This window comes from Schistocerca gregaria, chromosome 2, assembly GCF_023897955.1.
Source record: "Schistocerca gregaria isolate iqSchGreg1 chromosome 2, iqSchGreg1.2, whole genome shotgun sequence".
NCBI classification, from domain to species: Eukaryota; Metazoa; Arthropoda; class Insecta; order Orthoptera; family Acrididae; genus Schistocerca; species Schistocerca gregaria.
The window spans coordinates 314,628,424-314,648,303 of NC_064921.1; the positions used below are offsets into that span (position 1 = coordinate 314,628,424).

Consider the following 19,880-nt stretch of genomic DNA (forward strand, 5'->3'; position numbering starts at 1 on the left):
TTGTCTGACTGAAATTTAAACAAAACACTGCTCTTCCTTAATTCTACTGTCTTAACCAGGACAACACTTTGCTTGATTATTTTGTTTATGAAGTACATAGTCGGAATCACATCACACATTGTTACTCAAAATTAACGAAAAATGACCAGTGACTCAGTGTAAAGTCAGAGCATTTCATCTCAACTAGATACAAACACACTAGAAACCAGATTACTCTTCATTTCTGGTGATTTAAAACTCACAAAATCACAACCAAATACATTCAAATAGGAATCGAGAATACTGCTTCTGATAACCGTTCTGAAATAAAGAAGATAAAAGTTGTATTCAGTGGTAAGAATAATACAGCCAGTCGGCTAAATTGTAAATCTTATCTAGTTAACTGCAGACTGACCAATAATAACAAGGTATGTGATGACAACAGCGAGTACTGAAACGAGAAGACGTCGGTCGACTTCGATGAATCCTGCAGCTGTGAAGCGCAGAAGCGAGTCCTGCGACGTCACACGCAGGAAGGCTTCAACTTCGCCAGCAAACGAAGAGCGCAGCACTGGTGACCTCCGCAGGATCACGCCGGTGCGCCTCGCCGCGTTCTCGAATGCAGCACAGGACAACGCTATGGCAACCAGCTTGAGGCAGTGGTAGGCAAGCCACAGCACCGACGTACTTACTGATTTATTGTATATTAGTATCTTCGAAGATGATAATCCCGAAATGACGATAAGTAACTCGTACGCACTACATGTGGCACCGAGCACACACTGCGCGATGTCAGTGGCCACTAGTAACCCAAAGTGTTCCTCCAGCAACTCGGCTGCACGCCCTAACGCCACGAACGCCTCCAACAGATGGCTCAACCTTCCTGTCAATATGGCCTCTTGCGGCGGTACTAGCAAAACCCGAAGGTCGGAACGGAGCACCATCTCCAAAAGGCATGTATTAAGATTCCTCAGTCTCATCCACAGCTCCAGGACCATCAGTACGAACTGATGGATTACAAGTGAGTCTATAAACCATCGGAAAACAATATGTAATAATGCAAACATTCCTGCAGGGGCTGATCTTAAACTAAATATAACTCCACTCATTAGCATAACATTAATGACTATCGCAAGACCAGCAGTAACTTTGCCATAAGTTGGCAGCTTCACAGGAACGTGGTCATCTATAAACTTCAGTTCTTTAATGAAGGATCGTACATGTGCTAGTCTAGTTATAGTGCATGTAGCATAAATCAACACAAGCTTTCCATCTGATATGAATAATAAGATACAATAAACAATTAATGGTAAGGTACGTAAAGTAGCGGGTAATTTCATAATTTGACTCCAATATAACACAGATGCCAGCACAGTAGCGAGCAGCCAGAATGCAGAAGGATGTATTATAGTCTTCCATATACCACTACAACTTTTCTTGCAGCAGATGGTTGTCGTATCATCGTTTCCCACAGGCGCTAAACCTAATAGTATCCATAGTTTGTATAATGGTGACATGACTAAATGAAAATTTATCACTGATTTGTGGTTTGATATCTGCAAAACTTCCGTGTTTTTATTTGCCTTTGGCTCAGTCCTCTTACGAACAATACCAAAATGTGGCCAATGTTGAAACCTAGAGCAGATAACTGTCGGTCCTCGTTTATTAAGACACTTCGAATCTAGTTGTCTTTTTCTCTGCATTGGAACGGTATCATTGTAATCATTCACTTTTGTAGATGATTGCATTATTGATATTACGCTTCCAGAAGCATTTCCACTCATTTGGATAACGTGAAATGCCAATAGCATTATGTCCTCGTTCAGAGCGTGAATTTCAAACTAAGTCTTTGCAATTTCAATGTTTTCATCTCTCTGCGTCCACATTTCTGATTTCCTGTCACTACCACCTAATGTGCCTTTCTTACTTCTTAATCATGCTTTAAATGTTCATTGGCGCCTATTGACGTCCTGTCGTCTTCAGAACTGCGAAATGAGAACTGGTTTGTCACAATACGGAAGGAAGAGATCTTCAGAAAGCTACTCGATGGGGACTATGTTTCTGTGGTAACAGCCCTGTCATGACTTCGAATTCACAGGCCAGTCGCGTTTAATTTTTCAAGAACGGAAATTAATCACTTAAAAGGCTACCTACAATGTAGCGACGACTATCGATTTTCTTTCCTTAAACGTTTTTATCATAATGAGCTGGATTCCTGGCTTCCAAGCTTTGCAACCTACAGCACTGTAACACGTCTCCTTACGAACCACGCAGATCCTAAACGAACTGTTCTTGGAAGAGTGTCTTTTTAGAAAAGTCTAATGCTACCTTTCATTTCGTTCTATCGAGGTACTTGTCGTAACTCATCTTTCGCTGTATTACTTTTCGCTTATCTTGTCTTTTCCCCTTTAATTCCTTATCCTGCTTCTAGTAATTTGTTCTTAAGCTTAACATATTTTGGTAAGAAGTTCAGTAAGAGCCTTCCCAAGGAAGTATCTCTACTTTCCCTTCTTTGTCAGTCTAGTTATGTTTTTGGGCATTTGTATGACACAAAATTTCTAATGTGTCCATTTCCTTCTCATGTTCTTTACATGTAACACATATTTCGTATTTACTGTTCATTTTCTGTAGAAATCTTCCTGGATTGTTGAAGTCTCATTCTCAGATCCCCATCTGCTTGAAACTACTTGTACGATCATACTTCCCAGACAGCATAATTCCTCAATGTTCTTTATTGCGATTTTCACGTATTAAATGTCTCTGTCCTGATACCTTTTATCAATTTGTACATATTTATTATGGGTAGCCTCTTTTGTTAGTCATGAAAAAAAAAACTAAATCATAGCAGCTGCCATTTGGCAGTAGTATAAAGCTAATATATCAATTCGGACATAGACCTATTGCAGTTTTGAAATTTTTAATGCAACGCCCATTTGCAAGACGTCAGTCCAAATTTCAAATTGAAGTATACGAGTTACAAGCTACAATCGTCATGTAGTAACACCATGTCACCTCCCGAACGTGTTGTTCACAGTTGTTTCTCCATGCTGAAGCAAAAATTAGACTACGACTGTTCTACTGTCTCCTCAAAGTCCTGACAGGAGCCAGGGCGCTTCCAGCTGCTGGGTTGCCTATTGACAAGAGCTTCCACCACGAGCAACTAAACGTAAGGTTTTTAATAAAACTAAATGTAGAGAGAACGAACTACACATTAACTTTATGTGGTCGCTGTAAACTGGAAGTGACGCAGATACAGAAAATAAGGTCGCAGCAGCATTAAGGTGGGTATTTGCTTCCCTGATTTACCACGACCATCTGCTTGACTCGATAAATATTTACCTGCTTCCCATTATGTCTCTGCAGTTGTGTTGATTTTAATTGTTTCCTTTCGGAACAGGGACAATAAATTTCTGTCTTCCGACTTTCTAAATCATACTTTTTTCTTTTGTTCTTACCTAATAGGAGGAAATTTATTTCTTAAATAGCCAGTTCAATGTCTTCTTGCCCGCTGTATACAAGCCAATGTAGCTAATCATGACAAATTTTCACGCATTTTTTAGGAACATCAGGCGATTATTCACAGTCTTAGACGTGAAAGACAAATTTAGTGAGAATTAGTGAGAGTTCGTTGGTGTCCCTTTAACATCATTATATTTGCATATAGACTACCAGAGATTATAACAATTCCAATGGAAACATGGATAAGCCATAAAATACACCACGTTTTCCGTGTCTCAGATGCGATTTTCCGTGAAAAAAGGAAAAACAAGCCTGAAATATAGCTCCAGTAAAACAAATTTGAGAATAAGATCGTTATCCGTGCTGACCGCCGGCTGCCTGCGTTATGAATTTCAGTAATAGGCAGGGCTGATTCCAGATCAATTTTCTGCACAAGCAACAAATCATTTGGTTCTTCCTCCTTCACTCCCCCTTCCCCAAAGACATTAATTAGTTGCTTTCCTTAAGCTCTTGTTAAAACGTTTAGAAACAATTCAAAATTTTATGATGGTGAATATGGGTTATTTTTTCTTTCAAAATAAATATAGCATAGACTTTCTTCTGTAAGAGGAAAACTTTCTTAATCTTATCGCAGTGGTTAATGTCAAATCAAGGAACAATTCGTTTGCGCTTAAAGTATTTCCTAAGATCTCTAAATGATTTTAGTAAAAGCAGGAGTGAGTAGACCATAAAAATGTACCATTCGGTAAACTCAATAGAAATAAAAGATATAGAAAATTTTTATTCAATAATGGAAATGTTTAATTTTGTAATTTACCAATTATTTCACTTGCAATCGCAGAAGGTGTAACAGAAACACAAAACAAGTCATCACATTTGATGCTGACGTGTTAAACATAAGAAACTGTTCAATTATGAAAGACGTACGTTACATATGAAGAAAAGTCATCAGCATCTAATTATATTGTTAAAAAAATTGCAATGAAAGTAGCTGCTGACTGATAAACATGATCTCACATTTTATGTATACAGCTAAAGGATTAAGTGTAAATTTGTGTGTGTTAAGAAAGAAAAATTCTTAGAGCTATTCAGTGTATCTGATGACAAATTTTGCCTTCGATAAAACATATATCGAAATTTATCCAGCCCTTAACATAGCCTTTTTTTTTAAATTAGACTCTCTCTATTGATTTCAAGGCGTTGCTTTCAGTTGCTAAAGCTGACTGTCGACACAACCGTTTCTGAAAAAGTATTAGGTACGCAGCCTACTCATGTCCGCTACACGTCAGTGAGAAATGCCGTGAGAGTGGGCTGATTTACCCCGAGGGGCACAGTGAAACCGTGGTAGCATTTACAAGCGTTTATTTCCAGTAGCAACGTACAGTGTGACAGCCTTCATCTACGCTGTCCACCGCGCATGCAAAAGCAGCCCGTCGCGTGTTTCCAGTCACCAAAAAGTCCATTGTCGGTGTTGCCAGGCCCAGGCAAGGCGTAAATCTTTGTGTTGTGCAGTCATCAAGGGGCACGAGTGACGGTTCTTCTCCGAAAGCTCGTATCGATGATGTTTCGTTGAATGGTTCGCACGCTGAAACTTGTTGATGGCCCAGCGTTGAAATCTGCAGCAATTTCAGGAAGGGTTGCACTTCTGTCATGTTGAACGATTCTCTTGTTGTCATTGGTTTCGTACTTACAGGATCCTTTTCCGGCCACAGCGATGCCGGAAGTTCGATGTTTCACCGTATTCCTGGTCGTACGGGAAAATCCCCGCTTCATCGCTACCTAGGTGATGCAATGTCCCATTGCTCGTGAGCCAACTATAACACCACGTTCAAACTCAGTTAAATCTTGAAAACCTACCATTGTAGCAGCAGTAATCGCTCTAACAACTGCGCCTAACACTTGTCTTATATAGGGGTTGCCGATCGCAGCGCTTTATTCTACCTGTTTACATATCTCTTTATTTGAATACGCATGTCTCTACCAGTTCCTTTGACACTTCAGTGTAAATCTGCATTTATTTGGAACATTTAGTTAATTTACCTCACATCTGTCAGTACTATCTTAACGATCCTTGAGCTTATCTGCTAGATATGTCTTTGAAGGAAAAAGGCCAATCGCATCATGATCGGAAAGTAGAGAAGTCAGCGCATGTGCTTGGATTTTTGTAAGAACTTAATTGTTTTCCAAGAGTTCCCCTAAACGCCTGCCTCTGTAAGTACCCTTTGGCAAAATACGTATTTAATCTAAAAGGACATTCACAGTTTTGTCATGTGGATGCAACCGATTATGTTTCTATCTTAAGTACGCGACGTCGCCCGCTTTTAATCCGACTTAACTCTTCATGTCAGCTGAAAGATTTCTAAGGTGAGACAAATGGGTAATGACAACACGCGTAAATTCATAATGTAAATGAAAGCACCTGGAAATGTAAAAACAGACTGAAGAGATAGTCTCTGGGGAGTATCGTGCTCCATCACAAACGGTACCTTTCTAGTAATACTTAACTGATGACTATAATTTTTAAGTCACTAAGGCACTGGTCCATTGTGGAGTAAATATTGTCCAGTTTGATCTTAACATCCACACAGTCACAGTCTTGAAAGCTACTCATATGTCACGGCAAGTGCTGTAATTTAGAGTACCTGTTGCAAGGTAGGGTATCACTGAACATTCACCTGAAGTTGCTAGAAACCATCTTCCACCTATTCCGACGTATTTCTACACTGAAATCTCTTAAAATATGTATAGAATTCAAAATAAATGGGATGTCTTTGACACAAATGCTGTATATTAATACGAATTCCGTGGCAGCCTTATGAGAAAAGTAACTCAAACGTAATTCTTTTATCTGTTCGTGGAATCATCATAGTTTTTAATCTCGCCTTGGTCGTACCTTTACTAAAATTTGCTTCCTCTCTACACAACCCCTGTTTTTCTCTTTCCTATAACGACTTCCTTTCAGCAGAAAGATGAGCAGACATCTAGAATGCTTGTCCACAAAGAAGAAAGGAGCAGCATCTAGTGTCAATTTGGGAATTGCTACAAGAACTCTTCGCGCAGAAACATACATTCTCCCCATTCTATCTTCAGTAACTAAGTGATTCTCCGTGAAATACTTAGCACAAGGTACAAAATTCTTCCCAGATGTGAAATTTGCGCGACCAACTGCGCACAGTTTCTTACCCTGTAATGTACAGAACAACCTGGTACACAGCAAGTACGCCCTATTTCAAATACTTACAATAGGTACCAGACCGATACATACACTCCTGGAAATTGAAATAAGAACACCGTGAATTCATTGTCCCAGGAAGGGGAAACTTTATTGACACATTCCTGGGGTCAGATACATCACATGATCACACTAACAGAACCACAGGCACATAGACACAGGCAACAGAGCATGCACAATGTCGGCACTAGTACAGTGTATATCCACCTTTCGCAGCAATGCAGGCTGCTATTCTCCCATGGAGACGATCGTAGAGATGCTGGATGTAGTCCTGTGGAACGGCTTGCCATGCCATTTGCACCTGGCGCCTCAGTTGGACCAGCGTTCGTGCTGGACTTGCAGACCGCGTGAGACGACGCTTCATCCAGTCCCAAACATGCTCAATGGGGGACAGATCCGGAGATCTTGCTGGCCATATTCCAGAGACCATGAATGGGCCTTTCCGTAGCTTATGGGATACAGAGCATGCAGTGATCGACAGGTAACTCGCTTGACGTCACGTAGTGAGTGCCGGGCGGCGGGGTAATTCTTTCCAGTGCGGGATTCGTATGTGCAGCAAGCTTTTGACGACAGTGTGAAGGTCATCGCCGGCATTCGAGTTTTTCTTGAATTTGTTTCAAGATTTGCTTAGATTCATATTAGGAAACAATGCATGAACTGACGGAGAGACTACAAACAGTCTTTTCTTACTCGCGAGTAGCGTGTTTTTGTTGAAAGTACACTCCTGGAAATGGAAAAAAGAACACATTGACACCGGTGTGTCAGACCCACCATACTTGCTCCGGACACTGCGAGAGGGCTGTACAAGCAATGATCACACGCACGGCACAGCGGACACACCAGGAACCGCGGTGTTGGCCGTCGATTGGCGCTAGCTGCACAGCATTTGTGCACCGCCGCCGTCACTGTCAGCCAGTTTGCCCTGGCATACGGAGCTCCATCGCAGTCTTTAACACTGGTAGCATGCCGCGACAGCGTGGACGTGAACCGTATGTGCAGTTGACGGACTTTGCGAGGGCGTATAGTGGGCATGCGGGAGGCTGGGTGGACGTACTGCCGAATTGCTCAACACGTGGGGCGTGAGGTCTCCACAGTACATCGATGTTGTCGCCAGTGGTCGGTGGAAGGTGCACGTGCCCGTCGACCTGGGACCGGATCGCAGCGACGCACAGATGCACGCCAAGACCGTACGATCCTACGCAGTGTCGTAGGGGACCACACCGCCACTTCCCAGCAAATTAGGGACACTGTTGCTCCTGGGGTATCGGCGAGTACCATTCGCAACCGTCTCCATGAAGCTGGGTTACGGTCCCGCACACCCTTAGGCCGTCTTCTGCTCACGCCCCAACATCGTGCAGCCCGCCTCCAGTGGTGTCGCGACAGGCGTGAATGGAGGGACGAATGGAGACGTGTCGTCTTCAGCGATGAGAGTCGCTTCTGCCTTGGTACCAATGATGGTCGTATGCGTGTTTGGCGCCGTGCAGGTGAGCGCCACAATCAGGACTGCATACGACCGAGGCACACAGGGCCAACATCATGGTGTGGGGAGTGATCTCCTACACTGGCCGTACACCTCTGATGATCGTCGAGGGGACACTGAATAGTGCACGGTACATCCAAACCGTCATCGAACCATCGTTCTACCATTCCTAGACCGGCAAGGGAACTTGCTGTTCCAACAGGACAATGCACGTCCGCATGTATCCCGTGCCACCCAACGTGCTCTAGAAGGTGTAAGTCAACTACCCTGGCCAGCAAGATCTCCGGATCTGTTCCCCATTGAGCATGTTTGGGACTGGATGTAGCGTCGTCTCACGCGGTCTGCACGTCCAGGACGAACGCTGGTCCAACTGAGGCGCCAGGTGGAAATGGCATGGCAAGCCGTTCCACAGGACTACATCCAGCATCTCTACGATCGTCTCCATGGGAGAATAGCAGCCTGCATTGCTGCGAAAGGTGGATCTACACTGTACTAGTGCCGACATTGTACATGCTCTGTTGCCTGTGTCTATGTGCCTGTGGTTCTGTCAGTGTGATCATGTGATGTATCTGACCCCAGGAATGTGTCAATCGAGTTTCCCCTTCCTGGAACAATGAATTCACGGTGTTCTTATTTCAATTTCCAGGAGTGTATGTGACAACAGTAGTAATAATTTTGGGAATTAAATTAACAGCCCATTGAGCCATAGTAATAATTGCTGTTTTGAAGAGTGCGCTGCAGTGCGGAGTGTGCAGCAGTCGCCCTTCCCTTCTTGCGGTGGCGCCGCTGTAGCAATCGCAGCTTTGAATTCTCCCTCTGGTGGGAAAGGGGAAAGGTTGCCTGTTCACGTGCATTTATGGAGCGCCAGGAGCTCACCAGTCGCATTCGAGGGTTGGATTCCCTCACTCATCGAGGACTCGCACTGCCTGTGCTACTCCCAGGGTGTATCTTCGACGTGGAAGAGCCCCATCATTTTCTTGCCGTCATTACTGCTCGCCGTCCGGTCCTCCTCGCCGCCGCCGAATGCCGATGCTCGCCGATGGCTGGTCGCCGACTGCCAGTGTTCGCCGACGCTCGTTCGCTGCCTGCCAATGCTCGCCGTTGCCGCCGCCGCCGCTGCCTGCTGCCGCCGCCTGGTCGCCACAGTCGCCGCCACCATCGTCGCCGCCCACCGCCGCGCCGCCGCCGCCTAGACGCCGCCGCTCGGTAGCGACCTGCCGGAACTCGCTGCTGCCTGGTCGCCACCTGCCAGTGCTCAACGCTGCTGCAGCGTCCACCCCCGCCGTTCTGTCGCTGCCTGCTGCTACAGCCTGCTGCCGCAGCCTGGTCGCCACTGTCGCCACCACCGCCACCGCCACCGCCGTCCCTGTTCGGTCGCCGCCTGCTGCCGCCGCCTGGTCGCCTCCGTCGCCGCCGCCGTCGTTGTCCCCTACCGTCAGGCCACAGCCGCCTGGTGTCCGCCGCTCGGCCGCCACCTGCCAGTGCTCGCCACCGCCTGGTGGCCGCCTGCCAGTGCTCGCCACTGTCGCAGGCGCCGTACGGTCGCTGCCTGCTGCCGCCGCCTGGTCGCCACAGTCGCCGTCGCCATCGTGGCCACCTACTGCCGCACTGCCGCCGCCTCGTCGCCGCAGCTCGGTAGCCGCCTGCCGGCGCTCGCTGCCGCCTGGTCGCCACCTGCCGGTGCTCACCGCTGCTGCCGCCGCCGCCGTTCTGTCGCTGCCTGCTGCTGCTGCCTGGTCGCCGCTGTCGCTGTCGCTGCCACCATCGTCGCCGCCTACCTCCACGCCTCGGCTCGCCGCTGATGCCCCCGCCGCCCCCGCCGTTTGGTCGCTGCCTGCTGCCGCAGCCTGGTCGCCACTGTCCCCGCCACTGTCGTCGCCGCCTACCGTAGCGCCGCTGCTCGGTCGCCGCTTGCCAGTGCTCGCCGCCGCATGATCACCACCCGCCAGTGATTGCTGTTGCTGCAGCTGCCGCCACCGCCGCCGCCGCCGCCCCCGTTCGGTCGGAACCAGCTGCCGCCGCCTAGTCGCCGCCGTCACCACCGCCACCGCCGCTGCATACCGCCAGAAGGTGGCCACATGGTCGCCGCCTCTCGGTTGCCGCCTGCTGGTGCTCGCTGCCTCCTTGGTCGCCTCCTGCCAGTGCTTGCCGCTGCTGCCAACGCCGCCACCGCCGCCGCCGCCGCCGCGCCCGCCTTTCGGTCGCTGCCTGCTGCCGCAGCCTGGTCGCCGCTGTCGCCGCCGCCGTCGTCGTCGCCTACCGTCGCGCCGCGGCCTCCTGGTCTCCGCCGCTCGGCAGCCGCTTGCCAGTGCTCGCCACCGCCGCCGCCGCCGCCGCCGCCGCCTTCGCCTTTGGGTGCTCGCCGCTGCCTGGTCGCTTCCTGCCAGTGCTCTCCGCTGCTGCCGCGCCATCGCCGTCGCCGTTCGGCAGCTGCCTGCTGCCGCCGCCTGGTCGCTGCCGTTGCTGTCGCTGTCGTCGCTGCCTACCACTGCTCCGCCACCATCTGGTTGCTGCCAATCAGTCACTGCTTGCCGATGCTCGCCGCCGCCGCCGCCGCCGCCGCCGCCCTTCTTACGCGCCACCACCATGTCCCAACCTACCACCACTATCATTTTCACCTCTCCCTCCACTGCTCCAACCATCAGCACATGGAGCTTATCCTCCAGCCCCCTTCCCATCCTTTCTTCTCTCACTGTCCACCCCACACCTGCACTGTAACCACCCCCAACTGCCTCTCCCCTATCACTGTCGCCCCATCGACAGCTACTGACTTTCTGCCGCTCCCTGCACCGCCTCCAATGGGCTCCAAACCAGCACGGATTTCGGCTCGACATTAAACAGTCTCTGTGACACCCACAACCCCTCCCCCTGCGTCATCTGCTGCAGAGGGTTGTAATGCCGCCCGCCATCTCCCCCTGCAACCCATACCCCAGCCCCCTCTCCACCCGGTCGGCCACGAAACCTTCAAAGTGCACCAATGGTGACTCCAAAATCTCCAAAAAATCCTGATTCCAGTGACACACCCACCCCCATAGACTCGACCCCGACCCCCACCCCTGCTACACCTGCCACCCACACCTTTGTCCTCTCCAATCCTGACCCTCAATTCCTTTATGCCCGCTCCCTCACCCTCGCCATCTGGAAATACTACCTCAATGCCCCCATCTCCCTTCTGATTCCTCGCAAGGACTCGGTGCTCATTAAATCCCCCCCCCCCCGTCCTCTCCCTGTCAGCCTCAACCTCCCCGACGTCTGCCGACCTTCATCGCTGTGATTGCGAAGCTTAGCCCCATGATCACTGAGGCTGAGGTGTTGGCGGAACTCAACTTCAGGCCCATCATTGAAATCCGCTCAGCCCATTGCATCTTCAATGATGCCGGGCCGACTTTTCTCATGTGGATATTCACCGAATCCTCCTCCTCAATTGACCGCCTTCTCACCGAGGGACCCCTCATCTACTATCGCTGTCATAAGGTGGACCCCTCCCATTCCCCAGACCAATCCTACCGCTGCCAATGCTGTCTCACATTCAACAAACACGTTAGCTCTGCTTGGAAGAACCCCCGTACTTGTCCCCACTGCAAAGCTTCGCACTTCCTCAAGAATTGCCGCAACCTCACCCCTCCCCCCTCCTGCAACACTTGTAACAAACCACATCCTACCTACTCCTATAGTCACCCCTGAGCTCATCATCCCTGCCTGTCCTGTTGATGACCCCATCCACCCCGACAACTCGCTCTGCACCCTACCTACTGCAGAGGACATCATCTGTTTCATCACCATTATGCTCCAAAACATCCACCCCTTCCAGCGCTCCCAAACCCTTTCCCAAATCACCCTCGCTGCCCATTCCATCTTCCATCTTACCACCTATGCCACATCCTCCCACAACCAGGCCCATTTCACCTTCACCCCCCTCACCACCCTTGTCTAACTCTCCCCTCTCATGGTACAACAACCATATCGTATCCTGTACCACAACAATCACTCCCTGCCCACCCACAAACTCCTCTTCCTCCACACCCTCTGTCAGCACCGCATGGATGCCTTCATCATAAATGAAATCTTCCTTCAACCCCATATGTCCATCTTCACAGCTCCTTACACCCTTCACCGCACCGATAACTCGTACCCTCTGGTGAGTGGCCGAGTTGCTATAGGCCACCTCAAGCACCTCCCTGTGTGGCCCAAACCTCTCCTTAACAACCCTGCCGAGCATCTCACCCTCAGCCTCTTCTTCCCCACCCTTACCATCACCTGTGCCACCATTTATGTCTGCTCTCGCTCCTCCATCCCATACGATTTCCTAGCCCACATTGACTGCACCTTCTCCACCTAGGTGATTGCCGCCAACCTCAATATCCACAGCCGTAATCCTGCCAACCTCTAGCAGTGGCATCAGTTTCTAACCACCCTCCAGGGAGACCTGGTTCCCCTGCCTCAGCACACATGACCCGAATCCAACACCACTCCCGATGTGGTCCTTGCCTCTCCCAACCTCCTTGGGCGCATCACTGCAGATGTCCTTGACCTCATTGACAGTGACCATGTTCCTGTTCTCCTCACTATCGCTAATCGTCGCCATCCCCACAACGCTCCTCGCCCCAACGTCCCTCCTAAACTTGTCCATGATCACTCCCATGCCAACTGGGATGCCTACTGGGACTCTATTCACACCCAGCTTGTCAGCCACAACCTTACCCTCCAATCTCCTGATGACATCTCTCGCACTGCTGCCTTCCTGCACCAGACCTTGTCTGATGCTGGCACCTCCCATATCCCCACCAAAGCCATCCACCCTCACCACCCCGCCCTGCCTTCACAGGCCATCCTTCTCCTTCGAGAGTCCCGCCGCCTGTACTGCTCTTTTCTCCGCACTCGTGACCGGGATACACTTACTCACCACTGGCAATTACAACGACACATCTGCAACCTGCTTACTGCGAAGAAATGCCCTGCCTGGCGCCAGACATGAACACAACTCAACACCACACTCCCCATAAACTCCTCCAAGAATTGGTCTGCTTTCCACCGCCTTACTGGGAACCGCCCCACCCCCAGTACCCTCTCCTCCTTAGTGAGCATCCCTCTCATAACAACCTCAGTGAGGCCATCCACTTTGCTTCTCACTTCTCCGATGCTTTTTCCATTCCAGATGATCCCCACTTTGATTATTCCCTCTTCCCTGACATCATGGACCATACGAATACCTCTGTTCCTCCCCTTTCTCCTAGCTTCCAGTACTTGGGCCACACACCACCATCTGAACTTAACACTCCCATCACTACACAGGACATCAGCCTCACACTTTGCACTAAACGCAACACTGCTCCTAGCCACGACTGCATTACCAACCGCCACCTCAAACACTGCCCTGCCTCCTTCCTTTCAATCCTTGCCACCCTCTACAATGTCATCCTTGCACTGGCTTCTATCCCGACCTGTGGAAAACCTCCCATATCATGATTTTCTCCAAACCCAACAAGCCTCCATTTAATGCCTCTTCCTATCATCCTATCTGTCTCACATCGGTGTTCAGAAAGCTCTTGGAATCCATCCTTTCCCAGTGCATCCATCACCAACTCTGCCAAAACCACCTCCTCCCCAACACCCAATGTGGCTTTTGACCTCCCTTCTCTGCTGATGACCAATTCCTCCACCTCACTCATCTCCTCTCCCTCCAGCTTAACTCCCGTTGCTCCGCCATTTTTGTCTCCCTTGACCTTGAAAAGGCCTACGACCGTGTCTGGCATCCCAGTCTCCTGTTTAAACTCCAAACCTTCCTATCAACTACATTCGTCTGATGGCCTCCTTCCTCTCCCACCGCCCCTCCTATGTTACCATCCATAATGCCAATTCCCATATCTTCTACTCCTCTGCAGGTGTGCCCCAGGGCTCTGTCCTCCCCCCCTCTCCTCTACCTCCTGTACACGGCAGATATGAACCAACCCCCTCCAGTGCACCTCTTGCAATCTGCTGATGACACCCCATTCCTTGCCCTCACTCCTACCCTCCAACGGTCCCAACACCTTCTCCAGAATCACCTTGACCTTTTTGGTGCATGGTGTAAGGAGTGGCTCCTGCAAATCAATCCTTTCAAGACGCAGGCAATCATCCTAGGTCATACCTCTAGCTCCTTCCGGCTCCTGGATTTCTCCCTTACTGTCTGCGCCCGTCCTGTCCGCCAAACCCCCACCATCACCTACCTTGGCCTCACCATTGACCGTCACCTCACCTGGATCCCTCATCTCCGCTCCATCCAATCCAAAGCCCACAACTGCCTTCGACTCCTCAAACTCCTCTCTGGCCGGACATGGGGGTTGCACTCCTCTACCATCCTCCATATCTACAAATCCTTAATCCGTCCCATCCTCTGTTTTGCCAGTCCTGCCTGGATATCTGCCCCCCCCCCCAAATTCTATAAGTCCCTCCAGATCCTTGAGCATAATGAACTCCGCCTCGCCTTCCTTATATCCCCCACGCGGATCCTCTATGGTCTCATTCCTTTCCCCCATCTGCTATTATTCGTCGAACATATCCACATCCTCTACACCTCCTGTTGCCTTGATCCCCCTCACCCGCTGGTTACTCCTCTCCTCCCTCATCCCCACCCCCTGCCACATCTTCACTGTTGTGTCCCCCCTACCCTCCATCTCTACACCCTTCATCTCCTTTCCCAAGGTGGCTTCCATCAACTCCCCCTCCCAGATGATGCATCCCCACCCCCTGCCACGTCTTCACTGTTGTGTCCCCCCTACCCTCCATCTCTACACCCTTCATCTCCTTTCCCAAGGTGGCTTCCATCAACTCCCCCTCCCAGATGATGCCCTCTCTCCCTCCATTTATCCCTTCTATTAACTCTGATCCTCCCTCCCCCTCCATTCCTCTGTCCTTTTCCTGGGCTTCCTCTCCCCCCCTTCCATCCTATTTTTCCCCACCTCTCCTCTCTCTGCCCACTTCTCTCCCCTGAGTCCTTTTGCATTTCCCTCCTCTGCCTCCTCTCATCCCCTCTCGCGTCTGCCCTGCCCCTCTCCCCCTTTATTAGTCCTCTCCCTCCTTGGTCCCCCCCCCTTTTCGTATTTTTTCCTTCCTCTCTCCTTGTTCTTCCCCATCCTCCAGGTCCCCCCCCCCCCCCATCTGCGTTTGTATCGGGAGTGTCATCTTTGTGCCGCCCTTTTCGTGCAGAGTTTTATTTACAGTGAGTGTTTTACAGTGAGTGTTCCGTGTTGTGTTTTTTGTGAAGTGTTGCGAACAGCCATCATACTTTCGCTGGGTGTACTTTTTATCTCTTGCGAACAGAAACCAGACTGTCACCATGTTTTTTAATTGTGTGTGTACTATGTTACTTGTCTGATTCCTGTGTCTTTTATCAACATTTCCAACCGCTTTTGCTTTCCAACTTTCCGCATTTTTCGGCCATTTTACACTTTACGTCACCGCTTTATCGCCTGTTTTTCTTGTTTCTTTTCTTCTTCCGTTTTTAAAATAAAAGTCTGTAGGCTGTAGAGCAGCGTACTAAGCTGCTGCCAGCCCGCCCCCTTCAGGGGGAATTGAAAATTAATAAAGGAAAAAAAAGGCTCACCAGTCGGTCAGTCTGGGTCAGTCTCTCGGTCGCATTGTTAGACACTTGGTGTCTGTCTGTCGTTCGAAATGCTAGTATGTCTGTCGTTCGGATCAACCTTTAAAGCCGGCGAAATGAGAGTCTTTCCACTCTGCCAGTAAGAGAACTCAGCTAGTGGTCGCCCGGTTGGGGCTTAGTTCCTGCATCTGAGTCTGCGCGTTAGGCTGCCAGTCTGCTCGAGTTTGCTCAGGCAATGGTCATTAACGGTTGGATCGGTCGGTTGGTCGGTCGCGCACTGAGACACAACATGACTTGTCCATCTTAAGCGTCGGCACATGTGAGGTCGCCACGTGAGTCCAGTGGGCCGCTGCGTATAGCTAGGGGTAGTGACTACGCGGTCGACACGAGAGCAACAGGAGTCAACGCACGACATCAGTCTGGCCGGTGCGAGCTGCGACGCCGTGAGACAGGAGATCGGCGCGCCTTCCTGCATCCATTGAAGCGGCTGGCAGCGGACGGTTCGGGAGAGCGATTTGGGGGTGCTGCGCCAGGTCCTCTCGAGAAATCGCAGTTTATTAGAAGTTAAGTGATTGATGATATCTTGTTTGATTTACTCTTGTTAAATTCTACTTGTTGTCTTTGTGAGGTCACCAGCCGTTTGGCTTTGGGGTCGTTCCATGATTCTTCTCCGTTTTCCCACCCGCGGGAAGGTGGTTTTTTATAAATTGGGTGGTCCGTTTTTCCCTAGAGGAGTAGGGGCGGGTTAGAGCAACCTGCAGTTGGGGTTGTTCGCTAATCTCCCTATCAATCTACCGTACGTTAGTAGCTGCCTCTCTCATGTTTGTCGGATTTGGTGTGTTAAGGAACTTATTGCTTGGAGTGTAACGGCCTAATACCTGAAATATGTTTTGATCTTTGGAAACTTTGATATTATCGCCTATGGTCTTGAGAGGCGGTATATGTGTACTGTAGAGCATCTTAACTATTGTTTGGCCAACCTTGTAGAACTTTATATAAGATTGCATTTGATGGGCTTTTATTTAAATGATCATTTTAGTATATAAAGTTGCGATATAGTTTGAATAATGTTCATTCAGAATCCAAACTAATAGCGAAAGTGGACGTATTTAGAGTTACTGTATCACTCTAGCGCATATCCATTTGACACAGTTCGATCATTCACAATCTCATCGCTAATCACAATACTCCACCTCGTTATTTTCGCGAAAAGTTAGAGTTCACTCGAGGTGCTCACCGCTCAGAGACTAACTCCCTCGATTCCACACAATGCGAAATTTTCTAAGTCGTTGCACTTCATAGCTGCGTACAGACCGACCGTCCGCTTTCGCGTCTGCATCCTAACTGTACCCAGCCGAACTGTCCTCTTTGGTGTCTAGACCAGAACTGCCCTCTGCCCGTCTCCGACTGCGTTTCCCGAGCGCCGAACATCTTCGCTCAACTGACTAGCGCAGTTCCCTTTCCTGAAGCCGTCCATCTGATTCGCTACAGTTTACTCTACATTACTTTACATTTTAACATATTTAAATAATCAAACCTTGACCACTTTCATGCTCTAAATAAAGTAACAATAATATCCATTGCATAATAAACGTTAAATCCTTTTACATAATACCAATGCAATTTCCTTCTTAGCTTTGAATGCCACTGCCAGTAGCTTCGCACCAATTTGCTTTCTGATAAATAAATAAAGAATAAATATAACTATTATGTCCTAAGCTTTACAACAAAAAGTTTGTTACCTAACAATTCAATAAGGTGTCATGCTGTTATCGTTCAATATATTTTGTGTGGAGGAAAAGGTGATCTAATGCTTAACTGTAAATACTGATAATTTAAATAAATATAGTAGCAGAGTTGATACTTACAAAGTTTGTCATTTTAATGATGCTCTTCTATATGAAATATCGATCGTTAAGATCGACCAAAGCGTTCAGACATTACATTCAGGTCTTTGTTACAAAACTTGTTAATTTCAGTTTAACAATAATTCCTAAACTATTATAACTCCTGGAAATTGAAATAAGAACACCGTGAATTCATTGTCCCAGGAAGGGGAAACTTTATTGACACATTCCTGGGGTCAGATACATCACATGATCACACTGACAGAACCACAGGCACATAGACACAGGCAACAGAGCATGTACAATGTCGGCACTAGTACAGTGTAGATCCACCTTTCGCAGCAATGCAGGCTGCTATTCTCCCATGGAGACGATCATAGAGATGCTGGATGTAGTCCTGTGGAACGAGTTGCCATGCCATTTCCACCTGGCGCCTCAGTTGGACCAGCGTTCGTGCTGGATGTGCAGACCGCGTGAGACGACGCTTCATCCAGTCCCAAACATGCTCAATGGGGAACAGATCCGGAGATCTTGCTGGCCAGGGTAGTTGACTTACACCTTCTAGAGCACGATGGGTGGACGGGATACATGCGGATGTGCATTATCCTGTTGGAACAGCAAGTTCCCTTGCCGGTCTAGGAATGGTAGAACGATGGGTTCGATGACGGTTTGGATGTACCGTGCACTATTCAGTGTCCCCTCGACGATCACCAGAGGTGTACGGCCAGTGTAGGAGATCGCTCCCCACACCATGATGCCGGGTGTTGGCCCTGTGTGCCTCGGTCGTATGCAGTCCTGATTGTGGCGCTCACCTGCACGGCGCCAAACACGCATACGACCATCATTGGCACCAAGGCAGAAGCGACTCTCATCGCTGAAGACGACACGTCTCCATTCGTCCCTCCATTCACGCCTGTCGCGACACCACTGGAGGCGGGCTGCACGATGTTGAGGCGTGAGCAGAAGACGGCCTAACGGTGTGCGGGACCGTAGTCCAGCTTCATGGAGACGATTGCGAATGGTCCTCGCCGATACCCCAGGAGCAACAGTGTCATCTAATTTGCTGGGAAGTGGCGGTGCGGTCCCCTACGGCACTGCGTAGGATCCTACGGTCTTGGCGTGCATCCGTGCGTCACTGCGGTCCGGTCCCAGGTCGACGGGCACTTGCACCTTCCGCCGACCACTGGCGACAACATCGATGTACTGTGGAGACCTCACGCCCCACGTGTTGAGCAATTCGGCGGTACGTCCACCCGGCCTCCCGCATGCCCACTATACGCCCTCGCTCAAAGTCCGTCAACTGCACATACGGTTCACGTCCACGCTGTCGCAGCATGCTACAAGTGTTAAAGACTGCGATGGAGCTCCGTATGCCACGGCAAACTGGCTGACACTGACGGCGGCGGTGCACAAATGCTGCGCAGCTAGCGCCATTCGACGGCGAACACCGCGGTTCCTGGTGTGTCCGCTGTGCCGTGCGTGTGATCATTGCTTGTACAGCTCTCTCGCAGTGTCCAGAGCAAGTATGCTGGGTCTGACACACCGGTGTCAATGTGTTCTTTTTTCCGTTTCCAGGAGTGTAGATATGATTCAAGTTTTATTGGGATCACTATGAAATTTTATGGAGGATGGCAGATTAAAATTACTGTGTCTTCATTCCCTGCACTATTACAGAAGTTTTCATAAATGCTTTCCTTTATGGACGATCTTAGGTCCACCATCTTTAGCACCGCTACGTCTCCTTGGCCACAAAAGGCTTCTACTGGGTTTCCCAATGACGTAGGTTTTCGACTGTCTCACTTGCACAATTCCGGCCATATACTTGAATGAGAGCGCAATGCTCGTTAACACACAACTGAAAATTTTGCTGAAAGTTAATTTAATTCAGGGTGGGTAGATTACTGAAATATGCGAGCAAATATGTTTACTAGTTCTAAACCATCAAGGTCATTTTAATTAATGAAAGCAAAAACAAACGGTACACACCTTCAATAGACAGTACAAAACAAGAACTAAAATTTTAACATTAATCTTTCTGCCCGTAAGTCAACCGTCTGTTTCAGGAGATGTGTACTTACAATATATTGCTACCGGGAACCATGAAGACGCAAAATGAACGGATAGAATAACAAGGTCCCCTTCCAATAATACACGAGACGTAAATAAACAGTCTTAAAAGTCGCAAACAATATATATACAAGTACAGACGGACAGCCCTTCCTCACAAGGTACAATAAACAACTTCAAATAAAGCTCTAACACGTCACAGGAGTGGCTTTGCAGTTTTGAGCAATGTCCTCAGTC

The 19,880-nt window shown here is 49.1% G+C and overlaps 1 protein-coding gene across 1 annotated transcript; it reads right to left on the reverse strand.

The window, feature by feature from the left end:
• Window positions 1–374: 374 nt before the first annotated feature.
• Window positions 375–10,828, reverse strand: LOC126335763 (uncharacterized). Its single transcript, XM_049999222.1, has 2 exons — window positions 10,637–10,828; window positions 375–986 (listed from the first exon to the last, which is right to left on the reverse strand). Exons 1-2 carry the CDS (start codon window positions 10,826–10,828, stop codon window positions 375–377), a joined length of 804 nt encoding a protein of 267 aa, XP_049855179.1.
• Between the last annotated feature and the right edge of the window lie 9,052 nt (window positions 10,829–19,880).